Source organism: Bos indicus, chromosome 1 (genome assembly GCF_029378745.1).
Source record: "Bos indicus isolate NIAB-ARS_2022 breed Sahiwal x Tharparkar chromosome 1, NIAB-ARS_B.indTharparkar_mat_pri_1.0, whole genome shotgun sequence".
NCBI lineage: Eukaryota > Metazoa > Chordata > Mammalia > Artiodactyla > Bovidae > Bos > Bos indicus.
Window position 1 is genome coordinate 36,126,780 of NC_091760.1, and position 21,610 is coordinate 36,148,389.

At 39.0% G+C, this 21,610-nt stretch overlaps 1 protein-coding gene across 1 annotated transcript in view; it reads left to right on the forward strand.

Moving 5' to 3' along the window:
• The first annotated feature begins 3,269 nt into the window (after positions 1-3,269).
• CHMP2B (charged multivesicular body protein 2B) overlaps positions 3,270-21,610 on the forward strand; it is a 33,945-nt gene continuing 15,604 nt past the window's right edge. The window contains exons 1-2 of the mRNA XM_019964993.2: positions 3,270-3,547; positions 20,942-21,033. Coding sequence (XP_019820552.1) covers positions 3,514-3,547; positions 20,942-21,033 — 126 coding nt within the window. The 5' untranslated portion in view covers positions 3,270-3,513. The remainder of the gene's footprint in view (positions 3,548-20,941; positions 21,034-21,610) is intronic.

Below are 21,610 nucleotides of genomic sequence, written 5' to 3' on the forward strand. Positions count from 1 at the left end.
ATGGATAGAGGAGCCTAGTGGGCTACAGTCCATAGAGTTGCAAAGAGTTGGACACTACTGAAGCGACTTAGCATGCATTCAAAGGTGGGGGTGGGTGGGTTATAGGAACATCTAGTTTATAGCCGGTTGTTTAGAGGCACAGTTAACAATCTGGACTTGCAACTGGCACCTAAGGGGGGTGGGTGGTGGAATCTTTTGGGATCTGATGCTATCTCTGAGTAAATAGTGTTGGAATTGTTGGAACTGAGTTGAATTGTAGGACACCCAGATGATGTTGGAGAACTGCTTCATGTGGAAAAAAAATCCCACATATGGGAATTGGAGTTGGAGTGTAATAAGTGAACGATAAGAGATGAAATACCTGGTAGGAAGGTGGAAGAGAAAATGGTGGAGGAACACAACTTGTTTCTTCATAGTATGTCCCCAACACATAACATGGTACGTGTCATTAGGAATATAACAAATATTTTTCAATGAATAATTTGGAAGACTAGTATTGGGTCATAATCACCATAGGATAATAAATCATTATTTCTTAAGATTTAAAAGTAACATTAGAAAGTTTTCTCTGTCCACTATGCATGTTTCTTGTTGATTCAGTTAGTTTGTATGTGATAATGTTGGTTTTAAAGAAATGAAAAATACCTAGTGTTCTACTTTATGACTCCTTGAAAGTGAAAATCTCTCAGTCGTGTCCCACTCTTTGCGACCCTATGGACTATGAAGTCCATGGAATTCTCCAGGCCAGAATACTGGGAGTGGGTAGCCTTTCCCTTCTCCAGGGGATCTTCCCAAACCAGGGATCAAACCCAGGTCTCCTGCATTGCAGTCGGTTCTTTACCAGCTGAGCCACAAGGGAAGCCTAAGAATACTGGAGTGGGTAGCCTATCCCTTCTCCAGTGGATGTTCCCGATCCAGGAATCGAATTGGGGTCTCCTGCATTGCAGGAGGATTCTTTACCAACTGAGCTATCAGGGAAGCCTCTATGACTCCTCGGTGTCCTAAATCTAAGTTATATTTAAGCATACATGCCCTTCAATAAGGTGGTGGTGGTGGTTTAGTCTCTAAGTTGTGTCTGACTCTTGCAGCCCCATGGACTGTAGCCTGCCAGGCTCCTCTGTCCATGGGATTCTCCAGGCAAGAATACTGGAGTGGGTTGCCATTTCCTTCTCTGAGTGATCTATAAAATATAACCAGATACAGTTTGGCCACCAACTAATCAGAATAGATTCCAGTTTGCTTATCCAGCTATCAGCTTGCTTCAAACTAGGGGAGAATGACGCTATTCCAGTGCTGGGTTTAAATACTACACATCTCTATTTTGTCTTTATTGTAATGAAGAAACCCCATCTTGAGCTCCTGCTGTGCACTTTTGGAAGGTCTTCCATATGGTTGCTGCTAAGTATTTTGGCATTTTCCCAACTGTTACAATTGGGTCAGTGGGGGGGATTGTGTAGGAGTAATAAAACAAGGGTGACTGCAGCAGGGAAGAACAGGATCACTACACACATAACAGCTTATTGCCTCTCAGGCATTCAAGCACTACTCAATGCCATTCATTACAACAGGCACCCAGGGTAAACTGCCTCTTTGCCATAGAGCTTACTCCAGGAAAGGCCAGGCCTTGGATGCACAGACTGTGTCCTGCTTACCTTTTTTCCCATTTCTTTACGATTATGCTTTTCCTGAGAAAAGAAAGTTTTCCTGAGCAGATTCTCAGCTAAATTTTAGTAGCAACGGCAGGAAGAACAGTTAGCCCTGAGGGCTTTGATGTATCTGCTGCTGCTGCTGCTGCTAAGTCGCTTCAGTCATGTCCGACTCTGTGCAACCCCATAGATGGCAGCCCACCTGCCTCCCCCATCCCTGGGATTCTACAGGGGAATAAATGAGGAGGGCTTCCCTTGTGACTCAGCTAGTAAAGAATCTGCCTTCAATGCAGGAGGCCTGGGTTCAGTCCCTGGGTTGGGAAGATCCCCTGGAGAAGGGAAAGGCTACCCACTCCAGTATTCTGGCCTAGAGAATTCCTTGGACTGTATAGACCATGGGGTTGCAAAGAGTCGGGGAAATCTGACTACCTCAAATACTTAAAAATCCTTGAGACATAATTCATAAAACCAGAGGTGATTGATAATACTGATACTGTTATTGAGGTGTCTTCCTATCAGAAATCACATCTTTGGAAAAAAGTACTATTATTTTCATCCTGTGGAAGGCAGTGTTACTTAAAGCACTAATAGATTGGGAGAAAAAGTGTTCAATGCAAAATTAAAATTATAAATAGCAAAGTAATATATTAAACAGAGATGTGTACAAATACAAACACACAGAGACTGAAAGCGGGGGAAGGAGGGAGAGGGACACATACACACACAAAAATGAACAATGAATTTAAGATCTCGATCCAAACATAATATTTCCCATATTTATGCTTATACACAGAAGGATTCTTTAAATAATTCTTTATGCTTTTCCTTGTACATAATATAAAGCTTTTGTTCCACAGTGAACACCAATATACAGGTATGAAACATTCTAATAGGTTCACAGTGTAGCCATAAATTTTTCTTGATCAACTGCAAGAACTGAGATATTAAAAAACAGAGTTGGAGACATTTAAACCGGTGTACAACAAATGTGTGTGGATTTCTTTTTGTTTCCAGTCAAGAGCACTAAACAAAAAACACTGCATTAAGAAAGCTGCTCCCCACCCTTCTCCCGGCCACTTCCAAGCCTAGAAACCGGATCCCTGGAGACCCACACCGGGTGATAGGAGCCCCGGGCCCAGGGCCGCAGTGAGCGCCTTGGGTCCGGCAGGGGGCTGCGCGGGTGGGCGTCGGGGAGATTGCTGAGCCAGTCACCGCGGAAAACTCCCAAGACAAACACCACCAGGGCACGGACCTCAGCATTATCATCAGCCCCTGCACTTATGAAAGGCTTGATACAGACAGCAAGGGGATGGTCATTAATCAACTGGTTCCAGGACGACCCACGCTTGTCCTAGGATTCTGGGGACCCCTACTTCCAGCTTCTTGGTGGGCACGGAGAGCGCTAAGGATCATCTCTGTCTGCATTCAGCGTGGAACCCGGACCTAGAAGCCACCTGACCCTGCCCGCGATCCCCCAAGTACTGCTAACATCGCTAGCGGCGCATCACTCCTGGCGCCAGGACCCCAGCAAGCTGGAGAGTGGGCAGCCGCTGAAGTGAGGGCAGCGGCCGCGGCTTCAGGCGCCGCAGTGCGCAGGCGCATGCGCAAACCGCGCAGGCGCCGCCTAGAAGTGACTTCTCCAAAAAGTGTCTTAGTTCGCGGTCACCTGAGCTCCGGGCAACTCGGCTGCGGCAGGCTTCGCGGATACCCGCTCTCCGCGGGTCCTGACTGCAGACCCCGCCCTCTTCAATTGTCCATCCGCTCCGCCATCCCGAACCTTTCGAGGGTCTGTCATATCCCTCCTTGTTCTTTCTAACTCGCGGGCCGGATTGGGCCGAGCCGGGCTGCCCGGGTGCGGTCCCTGACCATGGCGTCCCTCTTCAAGAAGAAAACCGTGGATGGTGAGTTCCGTGCCTGGCTGAAAAGGCCTAGCTCTGCGTTTCCCAGGCTTATTTGGGGGACTTCCGGCCTTGACTCTTGTTGCTGTCCCTGGGGGCGGGGCTGGATCAAGTGGCCCCACAGGTGACCGCCTTCGTGCGTCACTTTTCCACTTCCCTGCCTCTTCGGACTCGCCCTACCTCAATCTCACCTGGGCAGTCTGGCTTCCTCTCTCTGATAACACAATCCTTAACAGCCCCGCCCCGTCCCCAGGTTTCTCCTTCAGCTGTGTCCTGAGCATTTCCTGGAGGCAGGATGCGGTTGACCCTTGCCTGTCATTAGATTTGGTGATTTGATGAATTTCTTGTTGGTTTCCTCTGAGTGTTTACTGCGCCTTCAGTTTGGAGCTGTACTACTTGGGAGCATCCAAACCGGAAACCTGTGTTGACGTGGGGGGAGGGTGTAATAGGCTCCAGTTACAAATGAACTTGGTCTGGACCGGTCTTGCCCTGGGAACACACCATCAACAGAGATGTGAAATAAATGCTTCTTGACTGACACCAGTAGAAAAATAAAAGAAATCCAAGGGAGGTACCTGGATTTCGTTTTCATAGTTGACTTCTGTCTCGTATAAATATCTTGCTGTCTAAAGTAAGAAATGTGGTTTGCATTATCTGCATAGACACTTACGTTTTAATATGCTTGCATTGCCCCAGACATTTAACTCAATGTCATTTTAAGGGGAAAAAGTGAATACAGGAATATACAAATTGGTGTTTGTAAGCAATGATTGTCATAAATGCTTATATAGCTGTTTAGTTAGCCTTGATATTTTCATTGACTTTACCAGGAATCAAATTCATTCAAATTATTTAGAAATCGTGTTTCTCATTACATGTTGAGTCTAGGTTGTTGCTGGTTCAATCAAAGAATCACTTCTTTGTAAGGGTCTAACTGCCACAAAAGGAGCAGTGGTAGCTAGACAGTGATTGGTACAAACAGGGTACTCAATCCAGACGTGGGGTAACTCCTTCGTTCCTTTGTATTGACTGTTCCAGTGCTGCCACAGTTATTTTTTGGAGGATGACAGAGATAGGATCTTTACCCTCCGCACTACCTTTTACTTCAGCACATGTCTTTTTACCCCTAATTTGTCACACAGCATAATACTGTGTGATACATAATAATAATTTTTGGTTATTCTGAGTGGGTGAAATTGACTTTTTATTAACTGAGAAATACCACTTAAAATACTTGCAATAACTATCAAGTTTGGATAGGAAGTAATACAATTATGTGAAATGAGTTTTGTGTGTATTTTACCTGAGAATGTTAATCTTTAACATGACACTTTATTTTTTCAGTGTTCAGTACCAACATTATGGTTTTCAGTTATTGTATAGTACTCCGGGGGGGGGCGGGGGGAGGTTTTTTTTTTTTTTTGGTTATTTAAGTCTCATAGAGTGAGAATTGTACAGAGGTAAAGGGTTGCATCTTCTTACTATGATATTACAAATTAAAATTTTAAAATTAACATTAAAAGCGAAACGTCCTAGCTCTAATTGCTTGATGTCTGTCAAATTACAAAGACATAAAAATCAGTTCTATATTCTCAGTGCTGTGCTTCCTGGTGCTTTTGGCAATCCAGTGACAATTGTACTTGAAGTATAGAGCAGAAAAAAAAAAAAGACAATGAGGATGTGCAGTGAGCATGTTTAACTGTATACTTATTTGGAGCTGAGTTAATTCATCCAAGAAATGATGTTTTTGCTAAATAGACTTACTTGCAAGAAAAAAATCTTAAGGACTTTTGGAAGGAACTATCTACTGACTTAAAGATCTGAGTGTGAAATTTCTGAATATAAATTTGGCCACTATGTACATTTCACTATAACCAGCAAACTGCATACTTGATGTTTTCTTAAATTATCATGTCAATTGAGATCACTTAATGACATCTTAATTGTAGATCTGTACTTTCATTATTTTGATCTGGAGATTTGCTGATGCTTTTATTCTTTATTTTCTCAGAAAAAAAAAAAAAGATGTTTTGTTTAAAAGGTGACAGCATTCATTTTAGCAGTAATGAGGCTATATATTTTGAAAGTGAACGTATTCTTATGCATATCTGCCAGATCCTCAGAATCGTTGATTATTGATCATAAGATCTTTTACTATATGCTGTCTTTTTACCTGTTTCAGCAGTAATGAAATTCTGATATATAAGAAAAATATGTAACTACTTATAGAGCTGGAGAATAATTGAATCTTTCTTGTCTCTTTGGATTGGCTAGAAGAGTTGCATACAATATCATTAAAGAATACTGCATATGTAAATTAAAAGGGGAGAAAACATTACAGCACTTATTACTATTCAGAGTTATGTTTAATTCATTTTTGACACAAAGATGAACAAGTCTCTGCAGTGTATACTTTGTTACAGAAATTAATGAGAATTGTAGCTCAGTGCTAAGGAAGAGAAAGATTCTTTTGAATTTGAAATTACAGTTGACTACTTGGTTTTCCTTTTACTGATTTATAAGATATATATATATATGTATACACACACACACACACACACACACACACACACACACACACACACACACACATTATATAGGCCTTCCCCAGTAGCTCAGCGGTAAAGAATCCGCCTGCAATGCAGAAGATGTGAGAGATGTGGGTTCGATCCCTGGGTCAGGAAGATCATCTGGAAGAGGTCATGGCAACCCACTCTGGTATTCTTGCCTGGAGAGACTCCATCAACAGAGGAGCCTGGCGGACTATGGCCCATAGGGTCATGAAGAGTCAGACACAACTGAAACTACTTGTATATATATATGTATATATATGTACATATACATGCATATATGTTTTTGTTTTGTTTTCCTTTTGTATTTTTTCCCTAAGTGGACTAATGGTGACCTATTTTTTTAATCTAATTATGAACCTGTAAGTCAAGATGCCATGAGGACTTGTGAATGCACAGCTAAATATGCCTGTTAAAAAGTGAAGGTCTTTAAGCGCGATACACTTTTTGTCTGTTATCCTCAACAAAGACAAATTTGAGGTGCTAGTCTAAGCCAGCACACTGTGTTAGCATATTGTATCTGTATCTTATTTAATTCTTAACAAAACCTATAAGCACTATTGTCATCTCCATTTTATAGATGAGGAAACTGAGACGCAAAGGACTAAGTAACTTGCCCAGGATCATTCAGCTACTAGGTGACAGAGACATGACTTTCTCTCTTTGAGCATTATCATTGTTGTTTGTTTCTTATTGAAAAGCCTGCGGCACAATTTAATTTTGCTGTTCTTGCTAAGTACAAGGAATTCTCAGCATTTGGTAGATACCATGTAAGGCATACCTTTTGTCTATAAGCCAAAATTTTCTTAGTGGAAATATTTTCCCTTAACCCAACGTTTTCTTAGGAAGTATTTTCCAATTCATTTTACTCTTCATCTAAATCTCTCAAAGGAGTGGTGATGTCTCCTATCCCCACTTCTCTACTTCTCTGACGTCCCCCCACCCACCATTGTACAGCAGTTTGATTTACGTCTCATGTAATAAATGAGATCTTGCTAAGATCATCAGTGACTTCTAGATCACTGAATCCCATTTTTAGTGATCATCTCTTAGGCTATGTTTTGCATTTGATTTTGATAATAATTTTTTCCTTGAAATTCTCTTTTGGTTTGCATGACATAACACTGTCTTCATTTTCCACAAATTCTTCTGACTACTCCTTTTCCTTTTATGTTTTTCTTTTCTTTCTTCCTTCTTTTCTTATTTTAACCTTGCCTTTAAATGTTAGTGTTTTGCTTGGTTCCATCTTGGATTACCATTATTCTAACCGTACATTTTCTCCCTACATGATCTTATCTAAACTCTTATTTTAGTTATAACCTAAGTGCTGATGTATCCCAATTGTGTATCTTTAGATATATTTTTCTGAGTTTCAGATCAGTATATCTAATAGTTTCCTAAGTATCTGCACCTTGATGTCCCAGAGTACCTCAAATTAAAAGAGGTCCCCAAAAGAATTCATCACCATCTCCTTCAAGTCAGTTCTTTTCCTGGGTTTTCATCTTCCGATGTGTAGCAGTCCTTGATTTTGCCCTCTACCTTTAATTAATTACCAAGTCCTCCTTTTGTCTCTTAAATGTTTGTCACATATGATCTTTCTTTTTCTCATTCAGGTCCCATTTATCTTAAACTTTCTTACATCATTTTTCTGCATTTCCTTCTTGTAGCTTCATAGCCTGTAAATCATTCATCTGTAAAGTTGCCTATGTGATTGATATATATATATGAACTCCAAATCTTACTATGCTGCTGCTAAGTCACTTCAGTCGTGTCTGACTCTGTGCGACCCCATAGACAGCAACCCACCAGGCTCCCCCGTCCCTGGGATTCTCCAGGCAAGAACACTGGAGTGGGTTGCCATTTCCTTCTCCAGTGCATGAAAGTGAAAAGTGAAAGTGAAGTTGCTCAGTCGTGCCTGACCCTCAGTGACCCCACGGACTGCAGCCTACCAGGCTCCTCCGTCCATGGGATTTTCCAGGCAAGAGTACTGGAGTGGGGTGGCATTACCTTCTCCCTTACCATGCTACTCCTCACTATGCTGCTCCTCACTGTAAATCCATTTATTGAGTCTCTAGCATGAAAGGATCGAGTGAGTGCCATGCTTGATCTGTTCCTTGTCTTCCTTACTAGCCATGTCATTTCACTAAGAACCCTTCTCATATTCATCTGTATATATCATACTCTTTCTCACTCTGATGTTTTTTTAGTTATGATACCTTTATGTGTAGAGTTCTCTTTTTTTCTTCCTGTAGCTAATTTGAACAGGTTTTTTTCTTTCTCTAGAAATTCTTCTTCAGTGCCACCTCAGTTCAGTTCAGTTCAGTCACTCAATCGTGTCCGACTCTTTGTGACCCCATGAACCACAGCACGCCAGGCCTTCCTGTCCATCACCAACTCCGGAGTTCACTCAAACCCATGTCCATCGAGTCGGTGATGCAATCCAACCATCTCATCCCCTGTTGTCCCCTTCTCCTCCTGCCCTCAATCTTTTCTAGCATCAAGGTCTTTTCAAATGAGTCAGCTCTTCATATCAGGTGGCCAAAGTATTGGAGTTTCAGCTTCAACATCAGTCCTTCCAATGAACATCCAGGACTGATCTCCTTTAGGATGGACTGGTTGGATCTCCTTGCAGTCCAAGGGACTCTCAACAGTCTTCTCCAACACCACAGTTCAAAAGCATCAATTCTTCGGTGTTCAGCTTTCTTTATAGTCCAACTCTCACAACCATACATGACCACTGGAAAAACCATAGCCTTGACTAGATGGACCTTTGTTGGCAAAGTAATGTCTCTGTTTTTGAATATGCTGTCTAGGTTGGTCATAACTTTCCTTCCACGGAGTAAGCGTCTTTTAATTTCATGGCAGCAGTCACCATCTGCAGTGATTTTGGAGCCCAGAAAAATAAAGTCAGCCACTGTTTCCACTGTTTCCCCATCTATTTACCATGAAGTGATGTGACCAGATTCCATGATCTTCATTTTCTAAATGTTGAGCTTTAAGCCAGCTTTTTCACTCTCCTCTTTCACTTTCATCAAGAGGCCCTTTAGTTCTTCTTGCTTTCTTCCATAAGGGTGGTGTCATCTGCATATCTGAGGTTGTTGATATTTCTACCGGCAATCTTGATTCCAGCTTGTGCTTCCTCCAGCCCAGAGTTTCTCATGATGTACTCTGCATAGAAGTTAAATAAGTAGAGTGACAGTATACAGCCTTGATGTATTCCTTTTCCTATTTGGAACCAGTCTGTTGTTCCATGTCCAACTCTAACTGTTGCTTCCTGACCTGCATACAGGTTTCTCAAGAGGCAGGTCATGTGGTCTCTTATTCCCATCTCTTTCAGAATTTTCCACAGTTTGTTGTGATCCACACAGTCAAAGGGTTTGGCATAGTCAGTAAAGCAGAAATAGATGTTTTTCTGGAACTCTTGCAAACTGTGTTAAATACCTCACTCCTTGTGCCCCCTCCCACTTTTTTTTTTTTTTAACATCTTCTTGTTTGTATTTTCCTGAATGAAAGTAGATCTTCACGAACTTCCAAAGTTGGATTATGCTTTTCTTAAGTTTTTCCACATTCCACATTTGGATGGTTGCAGAGTCTTCAGCATTAATGAGAATGACTCTACAGCAGTTTAGAGTTTAGAGACTAAATGCCAAAATAGTGGCATTTACTAACCAAGAGCGGTGTTCCCAGTATCCATATCCAGAGCATCCTGTAGTCTACATCTATATTATCACACCAACCCTGAACCTTACTGCAAGTTTAGAGATAATTTGAGAACTGTTACTGACAGTAGAGGAACAAAGCTTCTTAGGCTTTGCCTTATTGGGTGCTGTTTATGTATGCTGATTTTCCAGAGTTCAAAATTTGTGAAATTTTGACTAAGCTGGATAAATCTGTCAAGAGTCAGTTGTGATGCCACATTTTTGATAGCACAAGAGGGGATAAAATTTATCATCTACATAAATTAGATCCCTTTCAGAAATATCCGTGCCTTCTTCCAGATAAACTACAGCATTCTCATGGTGCTACCTACAGTACCCAGATCTTTCTTTGCATGGTATGTGTTCCCAGAATGATTATTATCCTGAATATTTAAAAACTCAAATTTTGCTTTCTGATTGGTTCCTAAATTCTTGGCACACCAAAGAAAAATAATTGAATAAGGAATTCACGAACACAGTACTCTTCTGAGCATTTTTCTGAGCAAAAGTATTACAACATTTTATTTATAGGAAATAGAGACTGTTTCTTTTCTGTTTTTTTGAACAATTTCGGATCTGAAGAAAAGTTGAAACGACACTATTCAGTGAATACCCATTTTCTCATTGCCTCAATATACCAATTATTAACATTATGCCACATTTGTTTTCTCTCCCTTTCTATGTGTGTATGTCTTTATGAGTACATTTGTACGCGTATGTGGGTTTCTGTTGTTGAATTATTTAGGGTAAGTTATAGACATCATGCAACTGTGACAATCCAGCAGATATTTCCCAGAATAGGATATTCACCTGTACAAACACAATGCCATTATGACTCTCAAAAAAGTTAATAGTGTACAGAAGTGAAAGTGACAGTGTAAGTCTCTCAGTCGTGTCTGACTGTTTGCGACCCCGTGGACTATAGCCCACCTGGCTCCTCTGTCCATGGGATTCTTCAGGCAAGAATACTGGAGTGGGTTGCCACGTCCTGCTCCAAGGGATCTTCTGGACCCAGGGATTGAAACTGTGTCTCTTATGTCTCCTGCATTGGCAGGCGTTTTTTTTCCCACTAGCACCACCTGGGAACTCCCAATAGCATTATTTAATATGGAGTGAAATTCCAAATTTCCTTAATTGTCCACCCTCCCCCCCAATTCATTACTGCAGTTTTTGTTGCTGTTGTTTGTGAGGGAAGTGATTACCTGGGTGATGAAAAGACTTTCCTACTTATGTGGCATTTGAGAGAAAAACACAGTGTTGAGAAAGAAATAGTTATGTGATGACCAGGTACCTGAGCCTTCTAGGCATAGAGAACAGTAAAGTAGGAAGCCCTTTCAGAAGCCCAGGAACAGATATTTCTGTATGAAATGTCTTTCCTTTACATTTCTCCATTCCAAACATGATACCAAAGGCTGGTATTTCCTTTCATGCTACCATTTTCTACCTTCAAGTCCATCCTGTGAGACTGTTCTTTCAAAGGATCTTTCACTCATTCCTTTACTTATCTAAGCTGAAAAACGCCCTTGGCAGTTTTCTGAAGCTGTTATTGATGAGCATGCTAAAGGCTGTGTCTTTGAGACCCACATGAGACCCAAAGATCTGCTGACAGGTGACATCTCAAAACCTTCCTTAAATTCCTGAAAACACTGATATTTTAACAATCATGAACAAATTCATTTCAATGAGTTCCTCAGGGCTTGAGTTACTTTTGAGACTTTCCTGGTGGGGGAAAAGCATTCCTTGTTGCTTCTTTTTATGCTACCATAGGGCTAGACTCCTAGTCTCTTCATAGTGTTCCACCTTTTCCTATCAAGTGAGTCCCGCTGAGATTTTCAACTTCAGCCTGGTTTTTAAGCAAATCCCTGGCTGTCTGGACCAAGTACAGAGTGGCATGATTCTCTACTCTCCTTTCTGTTTCCCATAGTTGTTTATTTTTGTTTTTTCTTCATCATGTATTAAAACTGGTTACTTAGGTGATACGTTTTCTTTCAGATTTCTGATGTACTATGTCCAAAGCCTGAGAAACAAGTTTGCTTTGCCTATCAAATTTTGATTTCTTCTCACCCACTCTCTCACTGTTATTGTCCTTCTGCCTCTGTAAATTTGATTTTCAAAGCCAGTATTCTCTAGGTACTGACCTCTAATATTAATATTTCTTTCTTAGCCCTTAACCTTTGAGTTTGTAGCATTTTTGCAGTTTTTTTTTTTTTTTTTTTCCCTCATCAACCTAAGGAGATGGTATATCCTCACATGGCCAGTACCCCATCCCCCTTTATTGTTCATTGTGGAGCTCCACATGCCAGCTTTAGCTGAACTCATGCTCCCAGCTCTTCTGTTCATAGCCATGATCAGAGTTTATCTAATACTCCTTCACCCACTCTACCAGTGCCACAGTGCCACTATTTCCTCTGATACTAGCTTGCAGACCTTGCACATAAAATACAAAGAGGACACTTGCTCTCCTCTTGGATCTTAATCCCCAGAAGCCAGTTCATGGAGATGGTAAAGCAGGACGTGGAAGCATTTTGTGCTCCTTTTTCAATCCATGTGATCGTCAGATTCAGGATAGGCAATACAGTTGCATAAATCAAAATGATTTTTCTCTGAAGAAACACATTTAAAAGCAGACAATATGGTAATGTTAAAAAATCCATCATGACCTTACAGTAAAGTGGCAAACCCAGTACATGGTAGAGCCGGTGCTGTCTAGGAGACCAGCTTAAACACAGCTGAGTGGTATAGTCTGTGAGTTGTGCCTTAGTGCTCCTGAGGCACAGTAATCCTGACTGCAAGCTTGAGCTCCCTCCCTTCTCTCAAAACATAGGCACTTGAAAGGATGAAAAAAAAAAAGAAAAAAGTGGGCTTTCCTGATAGTTCAGTTGGTAAAAAAAAATCCGCCTACAGTGCAGGAGACCCTGGCTCAATTCCTGGATGGGGAAGATTCGCTGGAGAAGGGATAGGCTACCTCCTCCAGTATTTTTGGGCTTCGCTTGTGGCTCAGCAAGTAAAGAATCCGCCTGCAATGCGGGAGATCTGGGTTTGATCCCTAGGTTCGGAAGATCCCCTGGAGAAGGGAAAGACAACCCACTCCAGTATTCTGGCCTAGAGAATTCCATGGACTGGAATAGTCCATGTGTAGTCAGTCCATGGGGTCGCAAAGAGTAGGACACGACTGAGCGACTTTTACTTTTCATATTTGCAGCTTGTAATGAGCGACTTTCACTTTTCATATTTGCAGCTTGTAATTTAATCCTCAGATGTGCAAACAGTATGGAAATGAGCAGAATCTAGAAATAATAACTATGATTCAAGTTGAGGCTTAGCCTCAAACCCAGTAGAAAATTCTAGTGAGCTAGATCACATGGGAGACCCTTTTATATTTCACTTTTTATTTTGGCGCTCTCTGTTTTTCTTTTCTTTGGTAATCAGATAGACCTTATTGACTGGGAACCAAAGAATGACCTTAGGTCTGTTTGTATCTTCTTAAGTCCAAAATTTAAGTCAGTGATCTTATCACTCTTATACATATGTGTTACTTTGTTCAATAAGAAGAGCCTGAAAGGCTTTAATGCCCTGGATGGAGCTGGCCTGAGTGGCCTTTTCTCAGTGTTGTGCTGGATGTGGGTGAGGAGAAGATGGTGGGTGGGGCAGCCCCTGGAACCTTCTGACATGTCCAAGTACTAACAGAGAGAGCATACCGTAGGCACATCCCTGCATATTCACAGTTTGGAAGTTCAGTACTCCATTTTTCCTTTGTAGAAAATGTCATAAAATCTGTCATAGCTCAGATTTTGCCATTGTTAAATTGTCAACCATCTTTCTTGATAACTAGTAGATTTTATTGTTAAATTATTAGTCATCTTTCTTGATAACCAATAAATTTTATTACATATTTTTAAAGAACCTGTTAAATTATGGCTATAAGATAAATCCTTTCACATTTTGGTATATATATGTTTGTATTCCCTTAGATTATAGTTAACTACTATATTGGTATAGTTGTTGATATGAAGTAAAATGAGAATACAAATAGGTAAATAAATAAAATATACTTCTTGCTCTTAAAGAGCTTGTAACCTTAGGAAGAAATCAGACCTACTAAGAAATAAATTTAATGGGAAATAAACTTTGACTTCAGAACATTAAGAATGTCTCCGAACCTTTCTCATGTTATTCCTTCTGAATTATTTGAAGATTAAATTATTAACTATGAGTTTAGTACAGGAATTGTTTTTAAAGAAAATTTGTTTTATAGGATACACCCATTATCTCATATGAAAAAAATATTTTACTGTCTTTTCCCTCTTACCTTAATATATTTTAAAGTGTTACAGTTTTGTTTTATACAATCTAGTGTATAACATTAGATGCTCTTGGATTATAGCTTAGAACTCTTTAAATATTAATAGGTCATTAACAACAGGCTGTGAAATATGCGGTAGTTAATTTTCTTTATTTTTCCTTCTCTAATATACAGTGACAGTTATGGTACACATAGTTACATAAAATTAAGAAAAGTGAAGTCAAACAATTTCGATTAAATTGTTTTATTAATGTATCATGTCATTAAAGTATCATGTCATAATACTTGTATTTCAACAAAGATGGCTATATCTATTCTTTACTCTGATTCTCTGACACCAAGTGGGTGTCTCCAGCACTTTAGTTCAATCCTAAGCAACAACTGTTTGGAGTTAGTACAGACCCCACAGGTTAAGGGCTCTGTCCACAAAACTGTCCTCACTTAAGAGGCCAGTCACAAGTCTTAGATTGCCACCAGTACTTCTGACTGACCGGCTGTAAACACTAGTGTCACCCCAACTCCCTCTTCAGATCTGAAAACACACTAGAACAACTCTCAGAACTCAGGAAAGTTCTTAGTATTACCAGTTTATTTGTAAGAATGCAACTCAGGAACAGCTAAGTGGAAGCAAGGTACTGTGCAGGGGGATGGGGTGAGGGGTGGTGCTCAGAGTATCTATGCCCTCTCTGGACATGTTACCTTCCCAGAATATCAGTATGTTCACCAACCTGGAAACTCTTCCAGTCTCTTTATTTATTTTTTTTAATTTAATTTTATTTTTAAACTTACAATATTGTATTAGTTTTGCCAAATATCGAAATGAATCCACCACAGGTATACCCACGTTCCCCATCCTGAACCCAGTCTCTTTAAGAATATTTATAACCCTGTCTCTGGCTCTACTCCCCTCCCCTGAGAGATGGGGCTGAAAGGCCTCACCTTCTAATCAAGAATTTGGACTTTCTGGTAAGCAGCCTCATCCTGAACTCTCCAGAGGTACACTTCCTTAGATCAAAAGACATATCTATCACTCAGGAAATTCCAAGAGTTTTGGGAGCTCTGTGCCAGGAACTCAAGACAAAGACCAAATATAAATTTTTCATTACATGACCTTAGTAATGAAAAAATGTATATTGATAACATTTTAGATCCAACAGTCAGTGCTTTCAGCAGTTGCTTTACACTGTGTCAATTACCTAGTCACAATTCAACTTATCAATATGGTGGCTTCTCTCTCAGCTCAGTACTTTTGTAACGTTAGAAGACCATCATCATTATCTTAATATTTCATCTTATCCTAGTTGAATTCAGGGAGTTTTTAGTGTGCAAAAGGATTGTATTCCAAAAGTTCACTTGTAATACTATAGTGTTAAATTTAGGGCATATTTTCTTTTGAAATAGTAGAATAAGTGGTCAGTGTTTTCATACCAATCCATTGTCTTGGGCAAGATAGGGGAACTATGTCCAAAAAATGGAAATTGAAAGGGTTTAAGTAGTGAAGATGAAAAAGCTGATGATTGTTTTGAAAGATGGGGAAATGAAAGCTTTCTTTGCTCTTTTGTTTAGTGTCAGTCTGTAGATTTCAGAGGAAAAAATCATGTGTGTAGACCTAATTAAATTTATGTCCACCTAAAATTCATATGTAGATGCCCCAACCCCTAATGTGACTGTATTTGGAGACAGGGTCTTTATAGAGATAACAGGTTAACTGAGGTCATGAAGGTGGAGCCCTAATCCAATAGGACCAGTGTTATCATAAGAAGAAGAAAAGATACAGAGAAAAGGCCATGTGAGGACACAAGAAGAAGGTGGCTATCTCATGTCAAGGGAGAGGGCTCAGAAAAAACCAACCCTGCCAGCACCTTAAAATTCTGTTGTTTCTGCCACCCAGTCTATGGTGTTTGTTGTAATAGCCCTAGCAAACTAACAAGTCATGTTTTTTAAGAATAGGATCCCAGCCAGTGCTCCATGAAACATTGCTACCCAAGAAATGCTAATAGAGGTTTCTTTAAAAGGATTCCTGGTTTAATGACTTCGGAGAATAACCGACCACATATTCTTCCCTTAAAGGTTAACAATGTACTTTTGTATATTAAATGTTCTTAGAAGCCTTGAAGCAAATAAATTGGTTTAAAATTTTTTCAACTTGAACATTTCCCAAATATATTTGCCTACAGACTATCCCCTTCTTTTTTAAGTGAAACATGTTTCCCATCTAGAAGAAAGTGAGTGAGGGGAGAGAGCTCCCTCTCTTCTCATCTCCTATATAGATATTGTATGGTTTCCTATTCCTGTGTGTAAGGAACATATAGAATGTATCTTTAGTAAATCCTGAGTGTGAGATGTCCACCAATATAACTTAATTGAGAAACAGAGTAAGTAAAGGAGGAGAAATAGATGTTTTGTAAGTAGGATATAGGAGCTCTGACATCTTATTTTTAACTTTTATTCAGTCATTGTAGTTGATTTTATATAATGACGTGAAATGTTGTTCATTCTGTTTAACAGTACTATTTGTTGATATCTGTCTCTATTTGTAAGGATTATGTCTCTGATAACTTTATTTTTTGTTTTCCTACAAGCTTCACAGTCAGAGGCTATTGAATCAGAGTGCCTGTGGGGTGAAGCCTAGCACTTTTTTCTCCCTTGTGCAGATTACCTCACCAAATACCAATTCCGGCCTCTGAAACAAGTGAAATAATAGTACCTACCTTTGGGGGTTGTTGTGAAGCACTTAATATACCTATTACTCAGTATAATTAGTTCTTTTTATTCTGAGTAAAGTTTCATTATAGTAAGAAATGTGTAGAATATAAGTTGTGATGCTCCATCACTACAAAAGATAATGGCTGCTGGCTTTGCTGTTATTTTAATGGAGTTGAAATTCACTTAACATTAATCACTTTAAAGTGAACAGGTCAGGAGCATTTAGTACATTCACAATGGTGTATAACCACCATCTCTAGTTCCAAAACATTTTCATCACCGTAAAATAAAGCCCTGTATCCATTAAGCAATGACTCACCAGTCCCCCGTCTCTCCAGTTCATGGACATTTGGGTTGTTTCCACCTTTTGACTATTTTAAATAGTGCTGAATTTGTGTAGAATAATGGTTTAGGTACTTTTTTTTTCAGTTCTTTTGGGTAAATAGGAGGGAAATTGTGAGATGAGTTGGTAATTTTATGTTCAACTTTTGAGGAACCACTGAACTTTTATCCACAATGGCTGAAATAATTTACATTCCTACTCACAAGAAGAACTAAAGAGCCTCTTGATGAAAGTGAAAGAGGAGAGTGAAAAAGTTGGCTTAAAACTCAACATTCAAAAAATTAAGAACATGGCATCCAGTCCCATCACTTCATGGCAAATAGATGGGGAAACATTGGAAACAGTGACAGACTTTATTTTGGGGGGCTCCAAAATCACTGCAGATGGTGACTGCAGCCATGAAATTAAAAGACGCTTGCTCCTTGGAAGAAAAGTTATGACCAACCTAGACAGCATATTAAAAAGCAGACACATTACTTTACCAACAGAGGTCCATCTAGTCAAAGCTATGGTTTTTCCAGTAGTCATGTATGGATGTGAGAGTTGGACTATAAAGAAAGCTGAGCACTGAAGAAGAGATGCTTTTGAGCTGTGGTGTTGAAGAAGACTCTTGGTTATAGCCATTTTGGCAGATGAGAAATGGTTTCTGATTTCCCTAATGAGTACTTTGTATCTTTTCCAAATATTTGTTGGCCGTTTATGTATTTTCTTTGGCAAAATGTCTGTGCAAGGTGTTCACTCATTTGTTGAGTTGTCCTTTGTTTTTGAATTGTAAGAGGTTTATACATACATACATACATATATATATATGTGTGTATATATATATATTCTGGCTTCTGACTCATATGTAATTGGCGAATATATTCTCCCATTTTCTACATTGTCTTTTCACTTGATAATTCCCTTTAGTCACAGTTTCTAGTTTTCATGGAGTCTGCTTTATCTATTTTTTTCTCTTGTTGCTTGTGCTTTTAGTGTCATATCTAAGAATCGATTGCCAAAACCCAAATCATGTAGATTTACTCCTATGTATTCTTCTAAGTCTTTTATGATTTTAGCTCTTATATTTGAGTCATTCTTCTCTTTTGAGTTAATTTTTATATATGGTGTGAGGCAGGAGTCCAATTTCTTTCTTTCTTTCTTTTTTCTCATGTAGCTGACTAGTTTTCCCAGTGCCATCTGATGAGGAGACTCTTCTATCTGTTGTAGTGGTGGTAGTTTTAAATTCTACCTCTTTACTGAAAAGGTACTCTAGTAAAATGATTAAGACCACTGATTCAGGAGACAAAACTTGCATCCAAATCTGGCATTACTACTTACTACCTTGTGACCTTGGGCACGTTATTTAAACTTATTAACACATATTTTCGGATACGTATAAAATAATAGAAAAACCAATTCCATGGCATTATTGCGAATGTTATACTGAATTGTTGTTTTTCAGTTACTAAGTCATGTCTGACTTTTTGCGACCCCATGGACTGGAGCACCCCAGGATCCTCTGTACTCCACTATCTCCCAGACTTTGCTCAAATTCATGTCCATTGAATCTGTGATGCTATCTAACCATCTCACCCTCTGTCGCCCTCTTCTCCTTTTGCCTTCCATCTTTTCCAGCATCAGGGTCTTTTCCAGTGAGTTGTCTCTTCATTTCAGGAGGCCAAAGTATTGGAGCTTCAGCTTCGGTAACAGTCCTTCCAATGAATATTCAGAGTTGATTTCCTTTAGGATTGACTGGTTTGATCTTCTTGCAATGCAAGGGAATCTGAAGACTCTTCTCCAGCACCACAACTCAAAAGCATCAATTCTTCGGTGCTCAGCCTTCATTATGGTCCAACTCTCACATCCATAAATGACTACTGGAAAAACCATAGCTTTGACTATATAGACCTTTGTCAGCAAAGTGATGTCTCTGCTTTTTAATGCACTGACTATGTTTGTCATAGTTTTCCTTTCAAGGAGCAAGTGTCTTTAATTTCATGGTTGCAGTCACTGCTTCCACTTTTTCCCCTTCTATTTGCCATGAAGTGATGAGACCAGATGTCATGACCTTAGTTTTTTGAATGTTGAGTTTTAAGCCAGCTTTTCACTCTTCTTTCACCCTTATCAAGAGGCTCTTTAGTTCCTTTTCACTTTCTGCCATTCAGTATCATCCTCATATATGGGGTTGTTATTTCCTCTTGCAGTCTTGATTCTAGCTTGTGATTCATGCAGCCCAGCATTTCTATTGATGATACTCTGTATAGAAGTTAAATAAGCAGGGTGACAATACATAGCCTTGTCATACTTCTTTCTCAGTTTTGAACCAGTCAGTTCCATGTAAGTTTCTAACTGTTGCTTCTTGACCTTCATACAGGTTTCTCAGGAGACAGGTAAGATGGTGTGGTACTCCATTTTCCACAGTTTGCTGTGATTCACACAGTCAAAGGCTCTAGTTTAGTCATTTAAGCAGAAGTACATGTTTTTCTGGAATCCCTTTGTTTTCTCTGATCCAATAGAATGTTGAGAATTTGATCTCTGGTTCCTCTGCCTTTCCTAAGTCCAGCTTTTACATCTGAAATTATTGGTTCACATACTATTGAAGCCTAGCTTGAAGGATTTTGAGCACAACCTTGCTAGGATGTAAAGTGAGTGCGATTGTGTGGTAGTTTGAACATTCTTTGGCTTTGGGATGAAGACATGTTTTCCAGTTGTGGCCACTGCTGAGTTTTCCAATTTTGCTGACATGCTGATTGTAGCACTTTAATAGCATCACCTTTTAGGATTTTAAATAGCTGACCACATTTCGTCAGAACTCTTCACTATGACTTGTCCCTCTTGGGTAGCCCAGCATGGCATTGTTCATAGCTTTATTGAGTTACACAAGCCCCTTTGCCATGACAAGGCTGTGTTCCATGAAGGGATCACATACATGTAAAGTACTTCGCAAGTTTCCTCACAGTGAGGAAACAGTTTGGCAAACATTACCATCCATATCTGTGATCTTTTGAAGTAATCACTATTTAGTAACAATTAATCTAAATTATAGTCAGTCAGTTAGACTAATACTTTAATTCTTCAAAAGGTAAGACTGATGGATCCTCATGAATTGAGATAAATGAGAAAGACATTAACAATGAATGGACACTTACAATATATCAGGTCATTGTGAATGTTATTTGCACCTTCATGATAATTTTTATAAGAAACTGAGGTTTAGAGTATTAACTGACTTTACAAGAAACCATCATATAATGATCCAGTAGCAGAGGTGTGATTCAAATCCCTGTCTGCTTCATTGGAAGTCTGGATGCTTCTCTTACTCTTTATGATGATGATGACATAGTGTAAAAAAAAGATTTAATAAACACATTGCCTGTCTTCCTTTTTGGAATTTCGTGTAATATTGAAGTAGGGAAGAGATGAAAAAGGTTGTGTGTGTGTGTGTGTGTGTGTGTGTGTGTGTTTGCTCAGTCACTCACATATATGTGACATATAATATATATGTCATAAAAGCAATGTATAATAATCAGTTCTCTAAGGGAGTATTTTAGTGTGATTTATATATTCTTTTGACTAAACCTCAGACTATATAGTGTATTTGTACTTCAGTGTTTTTTTATATAATCAATATTTATAATTCATTCTAACATTTGATTAATTTTTAGTATATTGAAACAAAAAAATTTAACATCTTGTAAAATTTTTTTAATTGAGGTTTCTAATTCCAGTATTTTAAGTGGTATTAAAGAAGATCTTACAATTCATACATTTAGGTTTCTTTTGTGATTCTCTTAGATGTAATAAAGGAACAGAATCGAGAGTTACGAGGTACACAGAGGGCTATAATCAGAGATCGGGCAGCTTTAGAGAAACAAGAAAAACAGCTGGTAAGTAGAACATTAAATTTCAGTTTAACTTTTCTAACAAATTTAGAAGTCAGTGTTGGAGTAATTAGCTAACTAGGAAAAAGACACATGGCAGGTGGTAAGTGATTTACTTTACTAAGAAATGGCATTTAATACCTTCCTGCAATTTCTGGTTACCTTTGTTTACTGTGTCATTCTCTTGATTTTTATCAGGAGTCTTTATTCTGCTGAATATAAAATCAAATTATTCTTCTGTTTGTGAAAGACATAAATGCCTAGGAAGAAATATTGCTCAAAACAGCCATCTTCTTCTCAATCAACAGCAAAGATAAAATAGTCCTAGAAAACAAGAGCCCTTCACAGTATTGTAAAGCAATTATCCTCCAGTTGAAAATAAGTAAATAAATTAAAAAAGAACAAAACAAGAGAGGGTTGCAAGAAAATAACTATGTTAACCAATGGGGTGTCTTACTTTATATTTTAACTGTTATTGACAATGTCTGTGATAATGAATATACTTTTAAAATAGATTGGCTATCTTTAAGTATTTTTCTGTTACGTTTTTAAATGTATATTGCTTAAAACATTTTTAAAAACC